This window comes from Peromyscus eremicus, chromosome 18 (assembly GCF_949786415.1).
Source record: "Peromyscus eremicus chromosome 18, PerEre_H2_v1, whole genome shotgun sequence".
NCBI lineage: Eukaryota > Metazoa > Chordata > Mammalia > Rodentia > Cricetidae > Peromyscus > Peromyscus eremicus.
The window spans coordinates 32,482,721-32,507,248 of record NC_081434.1 but is presented as its reverse complement, the minus strand read 5'-3'; the positions used below and the strand labels follow the sequence as shown (position 1 = coordinate 32,507,248).

Here is a 24,528-nt window from a genome sequence, read left to right as displayed (position 1 = left end):
GTGGTTTTTCTACTTGGGTCCTCTCTCTTAATGGCTCCTCTGACTTCCGGCTTCATCACTTCCTATTTGCCTTTCAAGATTAACACTGAACCCTGAGTTGAGTCAATCAGTTCGGCTCCTTGTGACGACTTTTCTCTTGCCCTAAAATAACATCACCGCATTATGCCGAGGTTTTCTTTTCCTTCTGAGATGCTCAGCTCTCAACCATGTTCCTGGACGCTCATCACTGTGCCTTGTCCTTGATTACTGACTTTAGAGGAGAATTTCTTTTCCAGGCCACAGATTATGCTGTTCAGCACTCAAGGGCAATCATTAACTGTAGAAGCCCACACAGTCCTCGTCTTGATGCTGGAAATCTCCGTTATTTTATTGCTTCTAAATTCTTAATGGGGATCTCAGAGAGCTGGGAACTAGGACTCGTGATTGGAGCTTCTCAGAGGCCCTGAGCATCACCCTGACTCAGGGACTTGAATTCCCTCCTTTCCCCAGGTATGGCAAATGGATGGGGCAGCAAACAGCAAGCCTCGGTGTTCTTGGAGAATAAGTCAAAACGCTGGTCTTATTTGTAGTCTTCTTGATTTATAATACCAAGGCTTAGCGCCCCCCCTCCCCCAAATATGGCAGGTATCTTGTGACAATGTCCTAACCTTCTGACAGCACATTATATATCATAGTGTCTGCTGCTAGAATTGTAGAGAAGTTAGAAATTGCTTCCTCCATGTGCCCGTGTTCCCAGGCGTCTGGCCAAACAGAGCCAAGCCGCTTCTGGCAAGGTGATACAAACCCCTCCCATGGCTGGAAGGGATTTCTAACTTTGCTGATAGCCCTGGGTTTAGATATAGCCCATGGGATTAATGTGTTCCGGGGGTGGGGGGGTAGGGGTGGGGGGTGGGGTTGTCTCTCTCTGGGGTCACCAGAGCAATATGGCAGGGCTGAGGTATCAGGACATGGGGAGCGTTGAGACAGAATGAGGGAGTGCTTTGCCAAAGGCTTGGGAGGGTAAACGAAGAGGACTGTATGAGTGAGGAAATGGAGGTGTCAGAAGAGAGGCGAGACCCCACCCCCTCACCCCCCACCCCCCCACCCCCCCACCCCAAAGGGCTCTGTACACTGCTCCTCAAAGGTCTAGAACAACTCCCGACTCAGTTCATAGACCTATATCTATCTATTAAACGAGGAAGCGACACACTGATCCGCTAAAGAAAAACTGCCCGAAAGGAGACCATAAAACCTCTCCGTGGCTAAAAATGCCTGCCATCAACTCAAACTCCCTGTGTGTCTACTTTCTGCCTTTTTTTGGGGCTGGTCCTGCATTTGTTTCCAATTGAGAAATAATAGTGACTGATCTCGGAGCGCGGCAGCGCAAGTCAGGCAGATAAACACGCCAAATTGGTGAGCCCACAATTTATTGATTTTTAAATGAATTAGCTCACTTCCCAGCAACAAATTCAGTCCGAAACTGGTAGTAAAAAGTAAAGCAAAAAAAAAATCACTCTAAACTTCGGCCCCTACTAGGTTTTTTTTGCTACCAGGCAAAGAGTAATGGCCAGTGGCCTGTCTGGGCTTTCTACCCTAATCAATGCAATTAAGAATTATCCTCTTCCCTGCTCTGCTTGAACTGAAGGCAGGACCCTTGCATTATTATTCAAGGCTCAACCTGAGGATGGTGATGAATGCTCTTTTACCTCAGGGAAGAAAGTTCTCAGAGCGAAATGTTTGTAGTCAAGGAAGGGTACGGTTCCAAAACTATCAACCACGTCCAATTTATCCATCTGCAGCTCGGCGAAGCCTGCAACACAGAGTCCCGAGAGCAACGTTTTTAACTCCACAAACAATGGAGGAGATCTTCTGCTGTTTTGTCTAACACAGACGATGACCTTGGTTTTCATTAAAGAAGGAACAATAGATAATTACTCGGTTGGCTACAGAGCAGAGCTGAAGGAAGACACAGAGCCAGGCCCATCGCCTGCGGCTCCCTAGTCTTCTATGACACAAACAGCTCTCGTTATGTGGCACTCTCCACGTAAGGGCAAAAATTAAAGCGGAAATGAAGAGGGCTTGTTTTTCTACAAGCGACAGACCCTACCATCGCGGATCTCTTTCCGGAGTTCGCTCTCCAGCAGCTCCAGCTGTTGGCTCTGTTTTCTGCTCAGCTCCTTGGACTTGTGCCTGGTCACCACCACAGCCACTAAGGAGACAGAGATGCTGTGTCAGATCGGGCTAGTAACACGGAAATGATTAGGAGGGAAAGAAACGGGGAGAAAGACGGAGAGAGAATCGAGAGGAGAAAATAGAAAATCGTAGAAACTGTATTTTAGGGGTCGGGGTCTGGCTTGGCATCAGAGCACTGGCCCAGCATGTCCCAGGCCCTGTTTCCTCCTCCAGTGCCACAGAAACAAAAGGAAAAACAAGAGCTGGATTTTATTAAAGGGACATTTCCATAAAAAGGTCATTCTAAAGAGGAAGGTATTAAATGTAACAGAAAAGAAAAAAAAATCCACTCACTTCTCTTAAAGTGAAAATGAAATCAAATAACCTTTGCTTGTAACCAAAGATCCCAGCTGGCTGGAAAGTAATGAAACTAGCCAAGTTCCCGACAGCCACTGGCCATTTATACCGTTCCGTTCTTTCCCCAACATCTCTAAACATCTCTAGAGAAATAAAGCAGTGCCGGAAATGTAGAAGGGAACCACGGGTCCATCCTGGCTACGGGAGCCTAACCTGCATCGTTCAAGAAGGGTGATACAAGGCAAGTCATCAGGAGCCCCCACAGCTGACGGCCCCCATTATTGCAATCTGGGTAGTCAACGGGACGAATCCTGGAGCTCGGGTTTATAGCCCCGCTCTGTCATTTCGTTTGCTACCTGTGTGGCCCTGAACAACTCCCTTAGCATCTCTGTGCTTGCCTGCCTTACCCACAAGAGCTGAGACTAGAAGAGATTACAGGCAGTAAATCAAGAAACCACATCGACCCGGAGAACTAACAGTGGCCAGCTCGTGTACTCCCCCAGAAGGATCTCGTCTTTGAACAGATATTACATGAAAGGGATTGGGGGAAGGGTCAGGGCTGTGATTGCCGTGCCAGTGTGAGGGTCTGAGAACCCAGAGATGCCCACGGCAAGATGGGAGACAGAGACTGGAGACTCCCCAGAAGCCAGCCCCAAGGCCACCCACCCTGCTGTATGCTGTGATACACAAGAAACCCCGTAGGCACTACAGAGTTGTCCCCTGCCAGCCACGTGTGTGCTATGGTGTTTGGGCATACCTCCTACACACACACACACACATACACACACACACACACACACACACACACACAGAGAGAGAGAGAGAGAGAGAGAGAGAGAGAGAGAGAGGTTTTCTTTTTAAAGGAATTACACAAAGGGATGGCTGCCAGCAAGTACAAACAATGTGTTTGTTCAACACAACTACATAGAATGTTTTCTAGACTTTCCCAGCACCCCAACAGTGCTTACTATAATGGGGACTGTGCATTTCAATAAAGCCCAAACTCACCCAGCCAGAGAACCCCTTTTTCCGGGAATATCATTTGGGACCGTGACTCTACAGGAAGCTACTTTGAGCAGCCCTGGCTCAGCATGTAAAAGGGAACTGGTGCATCCACACAGCAGGGTGGGTTTCCTGGCTCTGTTGGTGGCTGGCTTAGGCAACACGTGTTTAGTGTGTGCTTACCATAGCTGCCGGTGACACATGCCTCCCTAGAATGAGTCAGAATGGGGTGCTTTTTGAGAGGTTCTGCAAGTTGCCTTAAAGGTCGAAAATGACCTCTACAAAGTCAGGAAGGGACCAGGGATTTCTAGAAGTCACAAAGTGGACAGAACTATCTGGTGAGGCTGAGAGATCCCAGCATGGCTGACAGCAGGAGATGCTCAAAGCAGAGCTCAGCATTTGTACGAGCAATCTTCTTCATCGAAGCCTACGTCAGCCAGGACTTTATTAAAATGTCAAGCCAAATTTTAGACCGCAGATACATGACAGAGGTAGACACTTGGGGAGAGCATAAAAAAAAAAAAACCTGAAATAATCATTGACAAGGCAAAATAGGATTTCTGAAAAGCAAATTCATTGCAGCGAACCGGTTAATCACACACGCACATGTTCCCTCACAGGAATGTGAATTGCCCAAGGTAAGCATCAGCCTTTAGTTCATTTCTTAATCCAGAGACTGGTCCAGTCATTAACATCATATCCAATGCTCAGTAAAAAGTAAAGGATTTGGAAGTGAATGAATGAGCAAGGGGGTGAGAAGATACAAGGAAACACTGGCCTTTGCCTCCATGCTCCTCCATGTCAGAACGGCACCATATGTATTTAGTCAACAGACACGAAATGCTGTATCATTCGATAAAGAAGGGGGAGAAAAGACAGGGAAAGATGATCACAAACGAAATGCATGCAGGCACCAGAAATGGAGAGATGGGTGGAGACCCTGTGAGGTGGTAGAGATACGGTGAAAACCCAGGGTGTAAACATTGTCTTCAAGGAATGGCAGCTGCAGAGCTCCAACTGCTGATGATGCTCAGTCAAACTGGGAGCCAATGGTTTAGACATTTCACAGTTTTCAACAAAAATATAAAATGTGAGTTACCTAATTTTTTTTTTTTTTTTTTTTTTTTTGGTTTTTCGAGACAGGGTTTCTCCGTGTAGCTTTGCGCCTCTCCTGGAACTCACTTGGTAGCCCAGGCTGGCCTCGAACTCACAGAGATCCGCCTGGCTCTGCCTCCCGAGTGCTGGGATTAAAGGCGTGCGCCACCACCGCCCGGCTTGAGTTACCTAATTTTTAAATGTCAACTTCTTCAGTTTAAAAAAAAAAAAAAAACTTGCCATAGGACCCAGGAAAACATATTGGTAGGCCAGATTCATCCAGTGGTAGTCGGTATGACACCTCCATGTCCATAGGAAGCATGCCATGTTGGAATGGGTAACACAGACACACTTGCGAAACCTAAATTCTCCCAGGAAAAACAGGACACGGGGTGGGTAGGAGGTGGTTAGTGGACTGGGGACGCAGGGTGAGATGACCAAGTTCTGGGAGTCCCCAAATGGACTCGTTTTTAAAAACGGTCCCAAGGACTTGGGGAGCCAACTGGGTATTTCTCAAACACAGGGTACCATCTTGTAATCCAGTTCTTTGTTAATGACACACCCCAAGAACTCGTTAGAAAGGCCTCAACGTGCGCCTTTCAGTCCTTTCCCAAAGTTTTGAGTTGGGCTTTCATCCATTAATAGTTAATGAAAACAAAAAGCTCCTAAAAGCTGAAGACCTGCCCGCCCGCTGAGAAGCCTCGGGGAATAACTTCTCGGACAACGTGAAACAGGGCACTTACCAACAATGACAATGGCCAGCAAGATGGGGAGAGCGATCAGAAAGTACCACGTGGACGGGACTGATTCCTGTTCCACATAGAGCTCCAGGTTTCCCAGCTTGACCTGATGGGACAGATTGGCACCATTAGCCCCCGTGGAGCTGAGCACCACAGGCATGCGCACTGTCCCGGCACTAGAACTTCCCCCAAGACGCAGAAGCGGTGGCCTGGTTGGGATCCGTAGGTGTGCCAGGCTCGATCTGTAAGTTTCCAATTCTGGCCCTCTTTGTCCTGAGGCTTACCAGTGCAGAAGGGCTAACACAGAGGCCGAAGAAGGCCCCTGGCTTTTTTTTCTATAGGAGCAATTCCATGTCTCTCTCTCCTACATGTGGTGTTTGCAGGCAGGGGAATTTTGAATGCTACTTTCTTGGAAAAAATCAGTTTGGCAAGGCTAACCAGCTGATCCCTGAGGGCCCTTTCCACTTTCTGCTTTTTTGGGGTGAGGGGTTAAGAAAAAGTTGGAAATTAAGCTTGAAAAGGGAAAAACTCTGCATCCGGGTCCTTTCTCCATGGTTGCACACACAAGCACTAAGGCATATGCAGCTCCTGGGAACCCTGGCTGCCCCGTGGAATCACCAAGAAAAATGACTGGGGTGATACTAGGTCTTGGTGGTCTAGCATTTCTCTCCTTGTAGAGTCTTGTTCATCTGCACCCCGCCTCATTCTGTCCTCTCTGAAATGGGATGTTGACAGGGTCTACGGGTAGGCTGTGGTAAAGACCAAAGGTCTCCATCCTATAGGGTGTCGGCTCACTCCATCCCTGTACTCATTATCTCTCCAGCAGCTGCCCAGAATCAAACACCAAGACCCTGGCAATGCCTAAAAGGTCCCCATAACCTCTGGCCCTTCCTGTGAACTCTCTAACCTCCTGGGCATGCCCCTCTCACGCCAGCCATGCTGACCCACTGGGTGCGGATCAGACCTAGGGGGCAGGTTTCTGCCTCAGGACCCTGGGATCCTGTATGTCCTTCTGTCCAGTCTGTCCATGGCTCCTTCTCTTCCTCCTCCTGAGGCTCTCACTCTAATGTCACCTCACAAGTATACTTTTCCACGATCAGGTATAAAGACAGCACAGGCTAGCCCAATTTCCTCTCCCCCACTTACAGCCCTCCCTAAAGATGGCTCTTCACCGCATGTTTTCACTGGAAAGCTCCGGAGAGGCAGCTGTTTCTGCCTGCTTTCTGCTCTGCTGGGTTCGAATCCCAGTGCAGGCACTTGGGAGCTGGGCTGCAAACGGAAGGATGTAAGTGCGTGCCACGCTCTACTAGCATGGAAGGTGGGGCCCTGTAGGGCTGGTTGTTGCTGATTTTGCAATGGCTACTACCTCTTTTACCAGAATGATAAGCGGAGGGAGGGACGGAGGGTCAGGGAAGTCAAATCCCTTACCCAAGACCACAGAGCTGTGGGACATGAGCACATACTCATTTTTGCCTCCCACTACGATAGAGTCTTTGTTTTTTCTCTAATTATTTTTTTAACCACAAAGCAAAATGTTGTTCTTTTTTTCTCTTTGCAATGCTAGAGATTAAGCCTGGAGCCTTGCGCACCACGGGCAAGCACGCGGCCACTGGGCCACGGCTCCTGTCTCACAGAGCATTTTCCCCTGGAAAGAGTAAACAATCCTCTGCATGTTTCCCTTCCGAGAGGGTCCTCAGTCACATCTAGGAAGAAACAACCTGCATGTAGGAAAGGGATACCATGGTGGAGGAAGCCACTTACACACCATAGGTTCTTTGGCTGCTGACAGAGGTTAGTGCCACCCTGCCTGTGCCTAAGAGGCTTTTGTTTTGGGTTTCTGCTAAGACATGTCACTTCTGCATTTAGAGGAAGAATGACAGCCCAGGCATCAGTGGGTCCGGGGATGCTGCTTGCAGATGCTTTGGTCTAAAGGTCCAGCCAGCATAAAAGCTACCAAGGCTCATTAGGATTATGGACAATGGTGTGCTCAAGGCTTTGACATTTAGACAAGCACATGGATGGATCTGCCTGCTATTCTGGTAGGATTATGCTTGAGCTTACAGTATTTATTTATCTCCTATAAAGAGAAAAATCCAAAGACCCATGAAAGATGCCATTCCAACCCGGGGGGTTAGGAAGGGAATTACCAAGACTCAGATAGAGACAAAAGGTGGGACTTCCAGGTGACTTACACGAACTTTCTTAGAGGAGGTAGCGATGCTGTTGGCATTCTTGATGCTTTTAATCTTGCAAAGGATGGTTGTGAGGTCCTGGTTTCGAGTAATATTTTCAAAACTGCAATTAAACTGTTTATTTTCCCCGTGGAAGAGAGTGATATCGATGTCATCCTTGGAAATGTTGAAATTGTCATTTTCTTTCTGCAAGGAACGTGATGAAGATGAGGGACTCTGAGCACGTGTGGAAACTCACACGCGTGGAAACTCACACACGTGGAATAGCCCACACAGGAAAAAAAAAAAAAAAGAAAAAAACATACTTGAATTTTCACTTCCAGTTCTGTGTCGATCTCGGATTCCACTCGGTACCCTGTAAATCTGGGGTCCTCGAGATATTGTAGGGTTCCACAGTCCAAGTAGGTGTCTTGGACTCTCAGCTTCACGGCAACATTTGTACGAACTTTGGAGCTCTTTAAATTGGGGGCTAAAAACCTGCAGAAAGTTGCCGTGCAGTATTCAGAGACCTAGAGAGGAGGAGAGAGCCCGTTAGGCACCAGAGGACCACAGCTCTAAATGCTAAGTGACCTGAGGAGGGACCAAACTTCTGGGAACTTCTCTTTTTCCCTCTATAAAACTAGGCTAGCAACACTATGAATCTCATAGGATTAAATTAACCCTAAATGAAATGGGCTGAGATAAAAACTCACTCAATTAAATGTGGGCTCCCATGAATGAGATCATATCTGCAGAAGCGCTGAGGATCTGACAGGCACACACACACAGTAATCACTCCACACACACCAGTGTACTCAACACACAGTATCATTGGTATTATTGGCATTCAGGAAAGCTGTCGGGTGACATCATGGGGGAGTGGAGGCTTCCCAAAGAGAAGGGATGGACGAAGAGGCCCACTTTGGCTCAAAGCACTAGGGTGGATGAGTCCTGGAAACTTTAGGCAGGGAATTGAGAGCCAAGGCCAGCTGCTAACTTGCTTGTCCCTGGTTGAGTCACTGTGTGTCCAGAGAGCCTCTGCAGAGTGTTAGCAAGAGCTCCTAAGCTGAGAAAGCTCTGGCAGGGGCTCCCTGTTAGCAGAAGTCCCTAACCACAAGGAGGAAGCAGCTTTTCAGGCATAACAGAAAAGAGCAGCGGAAAAGAAGCCAGAGGACAGTAGGTCCCTTCAGAAATGAGGGGCATAGAAACGGGAACAGAGGTAGAAGCCCGGTCCAATTGATGAACAGGTTTATTGACAAAGAACACCCATAAATACACCGCCATGTTCAAGGGTACAGAGCGACAGTCAGGGAAGCCTTGCAGGTAGTGTAAGGAGAGGTTGGCAGGTGCGTTGGGGTGTGGCTTGGTGGCGGAGGGCTTCCCTGGTGTGCTTGAGGCCCTAGGTTTGATCCTCAGCATGGTGAGACAAAGAGGAAGGGAAGGAGAGCAGTACAGAGAAGAAACGTGTCAGGTGGGAGAGTCATTCCCTCTCTCTCTTTTCTCTAATCTTGGAGTTAAAGGCAGGTGGACAGACGGCAGAGGTAGCCACACCGGTACAAGTACACCATCCCTTACCTCAACGCTTTCTACACTCCAGCCCTCTTCCCTGCCTTAGCCCTTCTGTGACAGGATGAAAAGCCACTGGACAACAGCCCCCACTTCCTCAGCAGCCTCAACACCATCGTGCTGGCTTTTTACCAACTTCCTAAAAGAAGGACCAGCAGCAGGGTCACCCTAGCTTCTTACTCCTAAGACCCTGCCTGTCTGTACTGGGGGACCAACTCCTATTTTGAACAACTTCTCAGCCCCCTTCTCTGGTCATCCTCTTTTCTTGGACCCCTGGAAGTGAGGATGCTGGCAGATTCTAAGCATCCTTTCTTCATCCTCGATGCTCGCTCTTCTACACCGTTATCCCCACAATAACGTTGAAGTGACTTGCCTCACCATCACCAGGCAACGGGACCCACCCTGCAGACAGCCGTCCAGTGGAGAGCTCCGCAGGGGCCTGGTGACGTCTCAGCCACACTTGGACATGTCTCGGCCATGCCTGAACATCTGCAGGAGCATCCTCTCTGAGCTGCTGCCTCTCCAAACTACCCCAGGCACCCCTGATAAAATGATCCCCATACTCATACCACTTCTTGCCAAGGACAAGAAGCCTTACAGAGCCAGGGGCAACGGGGAGCTATTGCAGAATGAAGAGTGTGATGTTTTTAGTATGATTCTCTCGAGCACATCCCTGTGCTGTGGTTCTCAGCCATCCACATCACCTGCCCCAGCGCGGCCTCTAGGTTCCAGCAAAGCAAATGTGAGCGGTGTTTCAGTCAAGAGCTGGTGAGGAACCTGTCTTCTGTGCCTGCAGTCACCACGCTTGCCTGTCTGACCCTGCCCATAATATTCTGTTTGCTGTCTCAACTCCATCCACTCATACTTTGAGTGGGAACACGTCACGCCTTCTGGGACTCATGGGGTTTCTGGTCTTGACGGAATCGGAGGACCTGGCACTCACTCCCCAGCACCTGCTCGGCTCCTCCAGTTTCAGTACAGGTCTGCCATCTTCCTTCAGCAAGGTGGGGGAGGGGGCAGCAGCCCACGTACCCTTTGTTCTTGCAGCCAGCAAAATGTTTGGCTTACACTGGGTACTCAATACACAGGACATGCTTCGGGAAAGAGAACACGTCTCCACGTCTACTGGCTCAGGCTGCTTCTCAGGTCAAGGGCCACCACACAGCTGAATGTGTTCCCATCATGGGGAGTTGGCCAGGACCAGACACACTGTGAGGCTGGGAACTGGCCAGGAAATGAGTGTGTCAAAAAGTGGATGTGTGTAGGACAAGGCTGTATGAAAGACGGATTGCTATGCCTCCCGTTTCTAGGCCCGAACACACACTGGTTGCAAATGGGGCAACGTTTTTGGCGCCCTCAACTCTGCCGGCCTTGGCAGGAAGAAGCCCAGAAAGGCCGTTCCCTCACATTCGAGAAAAGGTGGAAGGAAAGAGAAGGCCAACCAAGTGACAGGGATCCCAAGGTGTGGCTGCGGTCCTCACCCCCTCCTCATGGCACCCCCTTCTCACGGCACCCGTGGCCTCAACCTAGAGGCTCCTGGGAGAATCTCAAGGCCCTCTCAGAGAACTGAGCCCCATAGGGACCAGACATTTCCCACTGTCTGCCTCTACTTTGGGGTCATGGGAGGAGGCGAAAGAAAGTGTCTACATGGGACCCAAGGGACAATGACAAGAGACTTGTTGTTACTCAGCAAGTCACCCAACCTCCACCTGTGGGGCCACCACCACCTACCCTTCACAGGTTCTGCACATCAGACCTTAGCTGTCCACAAAGCCTTTCACACATAGGCAAACATGTTACCTCATTAAAATGGCTGGCCACAAGTCTCACACAGGGAGAACGTAACAGGCCTTGCCATATGAAATTTGTTTCTGGTTCCTCTGTGTGGCAATCCCAGTTAACCCCAAGAATGAAGTCTGTCTATCACAGGACAGACAGTATATATCATAAATGAGCAGAAGTTTATGATGCCAAAGGCATAGACATGAAATATCTCCTCTCCTCCCCCGTCCACAGTTTAGTGAAAGGAAAACAAAATTATGACTGAGAACAATTCTCACACTTACGTTGATGTTTCCCTTTAGCTCATGTGAAATGATCAGGTTGTCGATGACATCAAAATTCCTGCCCATGATGGTTATATTTTGCCCACCACTGCAAGATATAAAAGGACAAATGGTAAGCTGCAGGCCATTTATACTTACGAACAAAACTATTAAGTGATTCACAATTAATGTTAAGCTTAGTAATATCTGGGAGACAATTAACTAATTTCAATTTCAAATGCAAGATAATTTGAGAAGTCTTTAAATGGTGCTGGGTACTGACTCATGGTTTTTAAGACACCAACATATAAAAACGCAGGTCAGGTCCTATTTGAATTCTGGGAAAATGCCCAAATTCTTTAATAGAATTTGAACTTTTTTGTGCTATTTCGCCACATATAACCAGATCATCTGCTGCACCTTGAAAGCATTTCACGGAACAAAATTTCATGTGATGACTGTTTAATCTATCTGAAGATGATCCGCTCTAACAATTTTCACGATCCAACTTCCAACCTACCGATTATATTTATTTATTTATTTATTTATTTATTTATTAGGTATACAATGTTCTGCCTGCATGTTATCCCTGCAGGCCAGAAGAGGGAGCCAGATCTCATACTAGATGGTTGTGAGCCACCATGTGGTTGCTGGGAATTGAACTCAGGACCTCTGGAAGAACAGCCAGTGCTCTTAACCTCTGAGCCATCTCTCCAGCCCTATATTTTATTTAGTGAGATGGGGAACATGTTGGACAAGGTAAAATGGTAAGTGATATTAGAAGTTGGAATTCTTGTTTGAGATACAATGTTTCGGTGTAAAAGGAGGGTCCATAAATCTCACCAAAACCAAACTGAGTGACTTCACCTATTCTTAATGTGTCAAAGTGGTCACTGGGTGTGAAATAAACAGCTAGCCCCAGCTCGGGCCATCCTCATGGGAACCTCAGTGTGTCAGGTCCAGTGCCAGCAGAGCCCCTGATGATACCCAGGAGATAAAAACAGGCCAATACATGCAGGGCAGACAGTGGGCCCTCAGCTCTGCACACACAAGGTGGCAGAGCCCGTATGGCCATTGGACAACCTGCCTCAGTCACTAGGAAACCCACCCAAGCATATTCTACTGATTTCAGACTGCAGCACCTACTTCTTGCTCAAAGTTCAAAGGCAAGCAGCAGCTGAGAGACCCAGGCTCAGCTCAGCCATGATAACAGGACAACAGTGACATGAGGAGGAAGCAAAACATTGTGGTGGAAACCACGCAACCTGGGCCTGGCTATCAGAGAGCTACGTATAGTGACTGAACTGCGTCCATGCCTCGGTTCACCCCCTGCCAAAGGGGCAATCCACCGTTGGTCTCTCAGGGTTTTTGTAAGATTTAACCAGGTCAGTAGATATACCACAGGTATGTGGTAAGTACCACATCCGGTCTACTTTTTATACATAGGGCATACTTGGTCTCAGAGTAGAGGGATGCATGCAAGAGCCTTGCTTTTGAAATCTCAACTTCCCTGTACCACTCCAGTGGGCTGCAAGGCTTGCATGCAGAAGCCCTGAGCCCAGTTACTCAGAAGGAGGCTGTAGGTAGAGAGAAGACGGGGGGGGGGGGGGGGCAGGCATGGGAGGGCGATGCTAGGGACTGAACTGGGGTCTCACGCATCTTAGGCAGCAGTTACCGCTAAACCACATCTCCTGGCCTGAGATAAGGCCGTTTGAGAGGCAATGAAAGATCAGCGAGTTCATTGGGGTTGGGCCCTAACTGAATAGGACTGATGGTGTTCTGGAAAAGGTTATCAGGGCACAGCCTTAGCCGGAAGGACGGGCAAAGACGGCTACCTGCAAACACAGCAGAGACACTGCCTCAGAAGGGGCCTTCCTCACACCTTAGAGACACTCAGCTCCACAGCATGGAGGACATTGTCTGTGCTGTTTAAGCTGCCCAGTCTGGATTCTTTATTATGGCAGCTTATTAAACCAACAGCAAACAGCTACCTCCCATGTTCAACTTAAATAAAATAGGGATTTTTTTTTTCCCTTTCTCATTCTCCCCGCCCCCCTCAATGTTTTGTCAGTGGTCTTATCTTGCGCGTACTTGGAAAATTAACTTCATACCGTGTGAGATGAAGAAAATCTCTTTGGGATTATACTCTGAAAATCTAAATGTGAATTTAAATTTGACTAGGGGGAAACTTCTTTTCCCCATTAATATATTGGATTTATCTGAAAGAGTTGATTTAGGAATTTCTAACTCTCAAGGAGGACCTCTGAAACGTAGAGGCTGCTTGCAGGCCCCACTATTTCTCCCAAAGCATTCAAAACAGCTGACTCCCAAAGTTTGAAAAGGAAAGCTATGGGAGAGGAGCCCCATGCCATGAGCAGGAGAGGCACCTGGTACAGAAGGATACAGCGGCAGCCTGGGCTAAGAACAGCCACTGCGGTTGAACAAAACATTTGAACTGTGAGTTTCCTGGTAGCCACGGTGAAATCAAAGCAGGTTACGGTCACAGTGCTTCAGTGACAAAGGACAGCCAGCTTGTCAGATGGCAAGCATCTTTCCAGGAATAACTCCTAGGAAGAACACAGATAGGGAAATCGGGGTGCAGCTGCCATTGCTGCATGGATTTGTGCGATGCTCATGATCTGATGTACATGACCCTCCTCCAGAAGGAGAGACGCCCTCTCTGGGTCCAGACGGTACCTGATCCAGGTGGTGGCGGGGACTATCAGGGAACAGTGTGGCAGAGCTATGTACGACAAAGCCCCCGCGGAAGAGCAGTCCCCACCGTCGAACTGAATGCAGACGTCTTTCATCTCTTTCCGGCTCGATGGAAGTGAGAACTTCATGTGTGTGTCATTTAGCACGTGGCTAACCTGGATCCTGGAAAGGGGTCAGAAGAGGAACTCAACGTGACGCAGACACTTAGCACCGTTGATTAAGGTGACAACCTATGAATTTCACTTGAAGATGGCCACAACCTATCAGAACAGTTGAGACAGCTGTAGAATCAAGGGCTGCCTGTTGGGCACGGCTCTCGAAGGCTGGGTTCCTTTTTCTTTTGTGCATGTCTATCTTTGATCTGCATTCCCTTTAGAAGGGGGAAATGAAGACGTATTACCTTTGCCCTCAGAAGTCTCAATGGACTAGGGCAAGGAGGGGCAGCGTACTAAGTTAAGGAATTGCGGTTAATGTGGAGCATCATTGTACTGCTCTGGTCAGAGATACACTGAAGAGTCCAGAAGTGACGTGGTGTTGGGGTTTGCTTTTAAGACTCTCCAGCTGCTATGCCCTCTGCCCTGCCCCCACGAGAAAAAGCAGGAGGAAAAGATGAAACTAATTGGGAGGATGTCCACAACTTTTAAGTTTGGAAAGAGGTTTATTTATATGCATCTTTCTTTTATATATGCTGACATTTCCATAATTAAAGCTTTTTTCTTTTTCTTTAGCAGTAGTTCCAGTTGAGCACGGGGAAGGTATGAGCCCAGGCAGACCTAATAGTTCTGTCCTTCAAAGAACAGAGAGCCTGCTTCAGGAACCCCAAAGTCTCAGAATCAATGGGCATAGGGCTGGCACTTGCTTCCAGACCTGGGGTTGATGCCCCTCAACAGTCAAAGCAAAGCTGTCCATGACATTCCCTCTGTGACCTGCAGTGACCCAGCCTTGTGTCTATGACTCTCTAAAGCACACATTCAGACCAAGTTGTGTTTGCCACCTGCTCAGCTTAATGATGCTACAGGAGAATCTGTTTTTACTACGGGAAGGATATTATGTGCGTGATTATTAACCCTTTGGAGAGAGCAAATCTGAAAGTCACTGGAGTTGGTCTCTATGTACCCTGCCCAGATGTATGTATTTTAAGGCTTCTATTTATTTAAAGCAAGGCTCTAGGAAGGTCATCCTCAAATCATTAAAACACAAACTCATTTGTAAATTTTGGAAGGCAAAAGGTGGAAATGTAGATCATTCCACTGCTAACACTTGTCTTTTTTTTTTTTTTTTTTAATAGTCATTCACTTAAAAAGTCTATGTGAAAAGAGTTTGGGATCACCATAGGCTCAGGTATGAGATTAACTGGGTTATTACATCATCTGCTTGTGAACCTCGGTTCACCACGTAGATGTGGTTAGAGGAATGCTACACACAGAAAGGTCTCTTAGTCATTTAATTTAATAACTGTGGCATCTCAAGATGCATTCAGAATGGAAATGAAGGCATAAAGAGCCAGAAACAGGGTAATGCTCCCAAAACGACTTCTTTTGCAGCGAGGCTGATTGCCTTTCATTGAGTGCACAGGTGCCTAACGTCACAGATTTCGCCACACAAAATGAAAGATTTTTGCAATAAGGTATTTAGCCAGGATAAACGGCACACTTAAGATACCTAAGATGCATAGATACAGGCTTTAATGGGTGTTGATTCACTCTGGTACAGAGGAAAGCCAGTGATGGGCACCTTTCCCCATCAAGATCATGGGTATCCCAGATTCACTGCAGAAAGGGGAGGGGGCAGTAATGTGCAGTCTGAGAGTGAAAACAGAAAGTTCACTGAATAAGCATGGCAGATTAGAGTGCTGTACAAATCTGTTTTGGTATTTAAAAACCGAAACATCACGCTTCAGCGGATTGTCTTAAATGCATTTCCATGATGAAAATAAGCTCAGTATTATGGTTCATGTAGATTGCAACATTTTTTTTTAACTTTAAATTAGCCCAAACTTATAAAAGTTAATAAGCAGAAAACTGAAGTTATCTGTCACGGTGTTATTATTACATAATGTTAGTATTTTCCCCTTAGGGGAAGGTATAATAATTCCCCTAAGGATATTAATGAAAAACTGAATTGTTTTTTTTTTCATTGTTAGGATAAAAAGAAATCAGGCTGGGCAGTGGTGGCACATGCCTTTAATCCCATCACTCAGGAGGCAGAGGCAGGAGGATCTCTGTGAGTTCGAGGCCAGCCTGGGCTACAGAGTGAGTTCCAGGAAAGGCTCTACACAGAGAAACCTTGTCTTGGAAAAAAAACAAAAACAAAAAATAAGTGAAGAAATTAGATATCATTATCTTTAAGGGGCACATTCACCTGGTATTTATTTGGGGTATTTTTTTTTTTTACTACTAATATATGCCCTAGTAATTTAATTATTTGAAGTGAAAACCAAGCCTGTCAAGAGAAGAAAACTACAACAAACAACATTTCTATTTCCAATTTTTTTTAACTGCAGGTAGTATACTGAAAGAGTGGTTCCTTAAAACTCTCCATCAATTTCCAAGGAACACATCTATAGTTGTAAGTTAGTTCCTTTCTGTATATAATTGACTGTGTTTTGAAAATCAATCAAGGCTCCCCCTGGCAACATCCTGAAGTTGTTGTAGGTTGAAATTTGGGGGAGGGAGGGGAAGTAACACAGGTCATGGTCTCCCATCTGAACTTCAGATGAATCGTTAAAAACATATGACTTATTGTAATTATTATATATAAAATACTGAACTATCATTTGGGTACAGGAAGCTCCGAAGCCTACTGACATTGCTTCGGTGTAGTTCTTAACGTTACCAAAGATCAATTATTTCCACTCACACATCCTTATCACATGTACTGGTTCCTTTCAGGATCATGGTGATAGTTGACGCTTGGGTGAAGTTTGCTCCGGTAACTATCACGTTACTTTTGCCTAAGGTCGATATTTTCTGTGGCTCAATGGCCTTAATGTAGAAGACCTATTGGAAAGAAAAGATTAAAACAGCAGATCAAAGCTACAAAATGGCACTGTCCCCCTGCAAAAAAGAAAAAAAAAAAATCTGTTGATGTGCTACAGTTCGAAGAACTCACTAGGAAATTACATTTTGCCAACACAAGCAGATAGTGTTTAATGAAATCAATGAATTCAGGGAAGAGGGCTGAAGATTCGTGTCTCTCAACATGTGACAGCATGAGGTCAAACCAATTAGTCTTTGTCTCCTAAGACAGTTGAAGAGCCCGGGATTCTATCTGAGGGGTGAGCTATCACTCAAGCTGAGGAAGAGCTCCCTGCCTTACCCTGTGTCCTGAGGCTCATGACGCTTGAGCCAAGTGAGGAGAAGGCAAAGGCGATTTCCCAGAGGAGGCCAGCCACCCTCAGACTCATCATTCAGTTGATACAAATATCAATCCAGATAAATTTAATTCCCTAGAAAGGCTCATCTATTTTCTACTTGTTTCAATTAGACTGTTCCAATGGGGGGGGGGGGGGCGGGGATGGAGAGGGACTGTTATAAGAAATCTACCAGTGGAGCCATTCAGTATTAAAAAGTTAGATGCCTAAATCATTGTGAACAACCATGTGATCTCTGTGACGGGCAGTTACCACACTCAGTATGACCTACTCTCTCGATTTCTCAGGCAGATAATCAAGACTGAGCGCCACGGAGACACCTACTACCTAATTTCCCTATCATTCAGACCTGTATCTCCTCACTTCCCCATCTGCAAGGTCTAATCAGTTTCCCCTACAGACCCCAAAGAGGATAGGAATCATTTGCCCCTTTCTTTTCTAAAGATTTCATCTCTACATGTGTGACCGGGTGCTTCTGAGGCCAGAAGAGGGTGTTGGGTTGTCTGCAGCTAGATTTACAGGTTGTTGTGAGACACCTGATATCGGTGCAGGGAACTGAACTCAGATCCTCTGCAAGAGCAAGAAGCACCCTTAACCACTGAGCCATCCCTTCCGGCCTCCATTTTTTCCTTGTCAAGACCTAACAATCCAGTTGCCTCATACACCTCTCCTTCAAATGCTACCATCCTTCATTCTGGCCACTTGTTCTTTCACAGATCCTTGTCCATTCTAAGATTCTGGCCAATATCAAGTATAGCAGAGCTGAGCATGCATAAACTTCACACTACTTTAAATGTGACCTGAAAGTCCAGAGAAGCATCATCATGTCATACCGGGCCAAAGCACAAATGTTGAGAACAGCTATTTGTAGCCTGAAGTCCATCAGGAAGACACCGAGTCACTGGTCCAGTGGCTATGATGGCTAGCACCTGCCTGACCCCCTGCTGTTCCAGGTGACAGACTGTGACCCCCTTAGAACAGCCCTGCTGGCTGACTGCACTAAGCATCCCACTGAAACAAACATCTCCTCATTCTGCTCCCTTGGCAAACACAGGTGCTACATGGCTGAACAGTCATCACTCATTATCGCTATGGATTGATTTTGCAGATTATGGCAAATCCATCATTAATGTCACCACAGTGATGACGTAATGTGACAGGGAATTGATTTCCGTGGCAGACTTTATTTTAATCACTTTTAAAAGGACTTGAGCCCTGTATTTATTGAATCACTAAGAGCCTGAAAGGGTCACTTTAATTATTCTGTTATACTTGACTGCATTTTATGGGGGGAAATTATCTGCTAGAGTGGTACTTGGGATGGGGGGATTAGCAACGACTTCAAGATAAATCCCTTACAAATGTCAAGTGTGTGTTGTATAAGAAGGCTTCCTGTGTAGCTTTGTAGGTGACAGCCAAATGATCAGGTACTTACTAAAGGCCTATAGGGTCTTAAGGACAGTGCTGGATGAGGGTAGGCATGGAGTATATGTAGGGCTATATCAAGAGCTAGCAAGCTACAGTGTAGGGTTCAAATCCTGTCTGCTGCTGTTTTTGGATGTTCCATGAAAAAACTGTCAAAAGGAGAATAGAACTTCAAACATATAAAAGCATACGAAGTTCACATGTCATTATCCAGAAGTGTGTGTGTGTGTCTGTGTGTGTGTGTGTGTGTGTGTGTGTATCATCTCCAGCTGTTTCCAGCATAACTGAATAGCTACAACAAAGACTGTGTTAGCCTGCACAGCCTAAAACACACACTGCCTGGTTCTTTGTAGAGCAGTGGTTCTCAGTCTGTGGGCTGCAACCCCACTGGGGGCGTTGAACAACTCACAGGGGTTGTCTAAGACCATTTACATCACGATTCATAACAGTAGCAAAATGACAGTTATGAAGCAGCAATGAAAATGTCCTGGCTGGGGGTCACCACAACATGAGGAACCGTATTAAAGGGTCGCAGCATTAGGAAGGTTGAGAACCACTGTTATAGAGACAATTTATAACCCCTGCTTTACAACAGACCACTGTCTCCTTAGAGGCGCAAGGGTGTGTGTGTGTGTGTGTGTGTGTGTGTGTGTGTGTGTGTGTGTGTGTGTGTGTGTATGTGTTTTACAGGTCAGAAAACTATCTCCTTGGATGTTGGGTCTCATCTTCCACCCAGTTTGCTACTGTGTACACTTCTAGGGATTCTCCTGACTCTGCCTCCCGCCTCACATTGGGAGTGCTGAAATTACAGACAAACCCGCTACGTTCCACTTTTCATGGTTTAGGGGAAATGAACTCAGGTCCTCCTGCTTACACCCCACATGCTTCACCCACTGAGCTCTGCTCCCAGATCATAACTTTCTTCTACTGTAAACACTCCATGTACATCCACGTCGACTCTTTTTCTCAGTGCCTCATGTACTCACACTGTGGTTGTCTGCTGAAGTAAACATGGAACACACACTAAGCACATGCTACCTCTGTGTTCGTAGTAGACGATAAAGAGAGCCTTGTAACTACTGACGGAAAAAAGTATTTTTTTTTTTTCAAAAAGCATTCCATTTTGCTCTTTTCATGGCTCTAGAAACATCCTCAGAGGATGAAGTCTTCTTAACTTCTTATTTCCTCTTGGGTAGATACGGCCTTCCTACATCAAAAGGATTTCATTTGAAAAATCGGTTTGTTTAGAGAAGTTTCCATTGGTCATTTAGGACCGAGTCCAGGCCTGGCCTATCTTGTGGAAGCAGATGCTCACAGTTTGCTTCCAAAGAGGGTCAGATTAGCTCACTTGTTTGTCTGGAGAACTTTCCTTAATCTTAGAAGGCTAAAAAAAACTGCCAAGATAACCCCACCCCCGATAATGAAAATATATATGAAAAATTTTTTTAATTTAAGATAGAGCAGTTATAAGCTGTATTTCACAGCTGCAACAATTCATAGAAATTTTTTTATAGTTATTGATAATTTTTAAAAAATATTGAAGACAAAGGGCAAAGAACAATCTTTCCCACAGTGTTTTCCCCCTCAGTCCTTTAGGTCGGATTTTGTACATTAAAGTTCATTCACAACCTGACATGATGTAGCCAACCCTCACGCTCACCCAGAGGGTTAGTCAAAAACCATAATTGCGCTGCATACAGCCAGGACTTCTCATAGCTCTACAGTGAGGCTCTACCTCCTTCCTATGTCCAAGGTTTCCATACATCAAATCAAGACACCCCTGATTGCAGCCATCCCAGCCTACCACCCTCTACCAATTAACCTCAGAAAGGGTCACTTCCTGTTAGCTCCATTTTACAGACGGGAGTTATTTTTAAGTGACGGTAAATTTTCAATTATTTTGTAAAAAAAAAAAAAAAAAAAAGCTCAGGTTTCTCATTGTTTTGTATTTTTTAAAAAAAGCACATTGGAAACTACTTAATTAGGTGGTTTGTAGAATACCTGCTTATTTTTATTTTTATTTTTCAAAAACTAAGCTGTTGGAACGTGTCTAACCTGCCTCTGACAGTTCTTGAAAAAGCCCGAGAGGATGAGCTCTGAGGGCACAGGTACCTTTGGCCAAGTCTGTCACCACCTCAGCTCAAATTACCGTGACATTCGTGGAGAAAATACCACTGGTTGAAAGACTATTGGAAAGAGGTGCATTAGGAAGGCGCAGTTTATTAAGAGCAAACTGTACTCTATTAATCTGTTAGGGGAAAAAAAAATCTGAATATAGTGAAGCTCTCTGTAGGTCTGGACCTGAATCAACACTTGGTAAAACATCTCTCAGATTTTCACTCATGAAATTAGTTCAAACAGGACTGGATGAAAAGTCACATGGATTCAAAATCAGCAGGAAATCTGAAGTCAAAGGACATAAGAGAGATGAAAGGTAATATAACTAATTAAAGGAAAGTGTCCTGTTGGGCCCAACGGGTGAGTATTTGGTTTGGAATTATTTAACATCTTCATTAATGACTGAGAAGAGCAGAGATGTAATGTATTAATAATATGTATAAAGTGAGCAGAGTGGTGACCAGCAGTAGAGATGGGAAAGTGTAAAAGAGACTGAGACATGGAAAGAAAAGAGAATACAATTCCATCAAAGAACAATCAGAGAGTTCAGTGAACAAGACGATGTGTTTGATACTCAGTCCCCCAAGGAAACAGCCCCTCACAGGAGGCACAGCACAGGCTCCAGGGGACTTGGGATGTAACTTCTAGTAGGTTCTGGGAACTGTCAAAGGTCAGCAATGCCTCAGGATATAGATGGGAAACTTCCAGAGAACAGCAATAGACCTATGCTCTGTTCTGTGAGATCAAGACTGGCTTCTGTGACCTGGGAAGTAACTCACAGGTGAGGGTGGAGCTGCCTGGGCCGTTCCTAAATTATTCTTGACCATCGAACCTGAATGTAACCACAGAGAACTGGCCTGAGTGACAAGAGCAGAGAGGACAGACAGTTCTTAACCTGGCTTCTAACGTGCGCTCTGCCGAGACTCAGTTTAAACATTCTTGTTGACCCACTGTCCTTGGGGCCACCCTGGCCCATCTGGGACCTTTTCTGCTCTCCTTGTTTTGGGGATGTCTGGCCTTTCCTGGGGCTCATTTTTTCTTAGACCTTACCCTGAGCTGCCCCTCTCCTCCTCCATCTTCTATGAGAAGCTCCCTTGTAGGCTGGGGACAGATGGGACAGAGTGCGGGGGATATGTTTCTGTATGCTGTGATTATGTTGCTCTGATTGATTGATAAACAAAACACTGATTGGCCAGTAGCCATGCAGGCAGTATAGTATAGGTGGGATAAGCAGACAAGGAGAATTCTGTGAAGTCCAAGGCTGAGTCAGGAGACACTGCCAGCTGCTGCTGCCATGAGAAGCAAGATGTAAAGTACTGGTAAGCCACAAGCCACATGGCAAGGTATAGATTTATAGAAATGACTTAATTTAAGATATAAGAACTAGATAGCAAGAAGCCTGCCACGGCCATACAGTTTATAAGTAATATAAGTCTCTGTGTGTTTACTTGGGTCTGAGCGACTGCAGGAGCTGGGTGGACACAGGAAAACTGCAGCTACAACAGAGTGGGTCCATCTAATCCTGAGAGAAGCCTGCATTATCTTTAAGAGTCCCCCTCCTTTTCAGAGAGGCTCTTGACATCAACATTATGTGGTTTAAACACTTATTGTACTTGGGCCATATAAGAGGGTAGTGGTTAAAAACTGCAAACTCTTGAATCAGATACCTGGGTTCAAATTTCTTCTCAACATTTTGGTTTTGAGGCAAAATTTCTCTGCCTGTGAAATGTGGTATTATGAAGCTTAAATAAATAAGACACTGAGTTTAGGACACAACGAGGGCCCGATAAAGATGAGCTGTCACTATTCTGCTTAGTTCACCCTGGCATTCTTTCTACTGGTTCCTTTTCCTGTTATGTACATTCAACTCCTTTATGATAAAGAATCTCACTTCCTCACTCTAGAACATTTTAAGTTTGACAGTGCAACTTCCTTGTGGGTCTAGACTGGGCCTGCCCAACACAAAATAGTTGCTCAACCAATACCCTCTGAGTAGAATTAATGCAGAACAGTGTTAGGCCTGTAGAATCTACTAAAAAAAAAAAACAAAAACAAGTCTATGTTAAATTTAATTTTCCTTTTGAAGGCAAGACCCTTCTTAAAAGGATCCATTTGGTATTGTCTGTAAGGAATTGAAGCACATGCTCAAAAGTCATGGAGGAAGAGAAGAAGAGTAACAGAAGAAAAGAAAAGAAAAATATGAATATAAACTCCTTCAGAGCAGGAGACAGATTGATGTGGCTGATTTTTGCCCTACAGTGATAACCATGTTTTGAGGAAAAACAAACATGAACACAGAGGCCAGGTGTGGTCTTTAATCGCAGCACTCTAGAAGCAGAGGCAGAGTTTGAGGCCAGTCTATTCTACACTGTTGCAGCGTATTTGTTTAACTATGTAAAGATGTGTTGCTGTTTCACCTTGCCTGCCTAAGGCACCTGATTGGTCTAATAAAAAGCTGAATGGCCAATAGCAAGGAAGGAGGTATAGGCAGGACTTCCAGGCAGGACGAGTAAGTAGGAGGAGAAATTTAAGCTTGGTTTTGTGGGGGGGGGGGGTGGAGAAAGAAAAAGAAATGCCAAGGAGATGCCAGGGGTCAGAGAGACAGACATGGAGGAAGCAGGAAAGTAGGACATACAGAATGAAAGAAAGGTAAAAAGCCCTGAAGAAAATGTAGACAAATAGAAACAGGTTAAATTAAGTTAAAAGAAGCTAGTGAGACAAGCCTAAGCTAAGGCCAAACATTCATAATAATAAGTCTCTGTATCTTTATTTGAGAGCTGGTTGGTGGCCCAAAGAAAATTCCAACTGCACTACACAGTGAGTTCCTAGTCTACATAGCAACAGCCAGAGCTGCATGGAGAGACCCTGTCTGGAATAAAAGAAAAACAAAACGAACAAACAAGCAAACAACCCAAAACAAAATAAAACAAAACAAAACAACAACAACAACAACAAAACCATGACCAGAAATCACCTGTCACTCCACAGATCATCACAGCTTTCTCTAAGAGCAGGAGGGGCAGCTGCAGCTGCCCTCAGCAGGTGAGGGCACCAGATAAAAGATGGTTAGGAATTGAAAGGAAAGGTAGCCACCCGGCGGGTGCCAGGACAAACAGTCTTCTGGTTTCAGGAAAGAGAGAGAGATTAGGATTGGCCTTTATGACAGATAGCTGTCCTCATTTAGGCCAGATAAGATTTGGGGCTGCCTTCCCTATTAGACTCACAGGCTTCCTTGTTCAGTCCCCTGACATATGATGGCTCCCGTTTCTGGGCCAGGGAACCCTGGATCAAGTAAGTCTTAGAAGAATGGGAAGGCAACTGTCCTGGGTTTGAACCAGGAATCCTCTCCTATGAGCACCGCATTCTCAGGTGATCAAATCCATACATCAAACAGATGTAGTGAACAGCTCTTTATTGCCACCAAAGAAGCAAGACCACACCCCCAAAGGTCTGGGACATACACCCCAACACATGCAGGCTCTGGCTCATTTGCCCTTGTATGTGATCCTTTGTTTCCTGCTTCTTCTGTGTAGACAAACTGAATTATTGAAGATTTCCTGAATTTTCTGGCCTGGACCATACTTTTACTTATGGTGGTTCCTTCACATAGAATATTCACTCTTCTATCTTATTTTATTTTGTCTAGATGTTTCCTGATCCTCTACGGTGAGCTGAAATGTCATTTCCATCAATCCATCCAAGACTTAACCAACCACATTGATTATGTTTAACCACCAGGCATTGGGCTTAGATAAACAGGAAGGACTAAG

The 24,528-nt window shown here is 45.8% G+C and overlaps 1 protein-coding gene across 1 annotated transcript in view; it reads right to left on the bottom strand.

The window, feature by feature from the left end:
- Positions 1–24,528, bottom strand: part of Plxnc1 (plexin C1) — a 127,411-nt gene that overhangs the window by 41,398 nt on the left and 61,485 nt on the right. Inside the window, exons 10-17 of the mRNA XM_059245806.1 lie at positions 16,702–16,841; positions 13,825–14,004; positions 11,149–11,236; positions 7,843–8,046; positions 7,538–7,723; positions 5,349–5,451; positions 2,087–2,188; positions 1,686–1,789 (exon numbers count right to left, since the gene is read on the bottom strand). Coding sequence (XP_059101789.1) covers positions 1,686–1,789; positions 2,087–2,188; positions 5,349–5,451; positions 7,538–7,723; positions 7,843–8,046; positions 11,149–11,236; positions 13,825–14,004; positions 16,702–16,841 — 1,107 coding nt within the window. The remainder of the gene's footprint in view (positions 1–1,685; positions 1,790–2,086; positions 2,189–5,348; positions 5,452–7,537; positions 7,724–7,842; positions 8,047–11,148; positions 11,237–13,824; positions 14,005–16,701; positions 16,842–24,528) is intronic.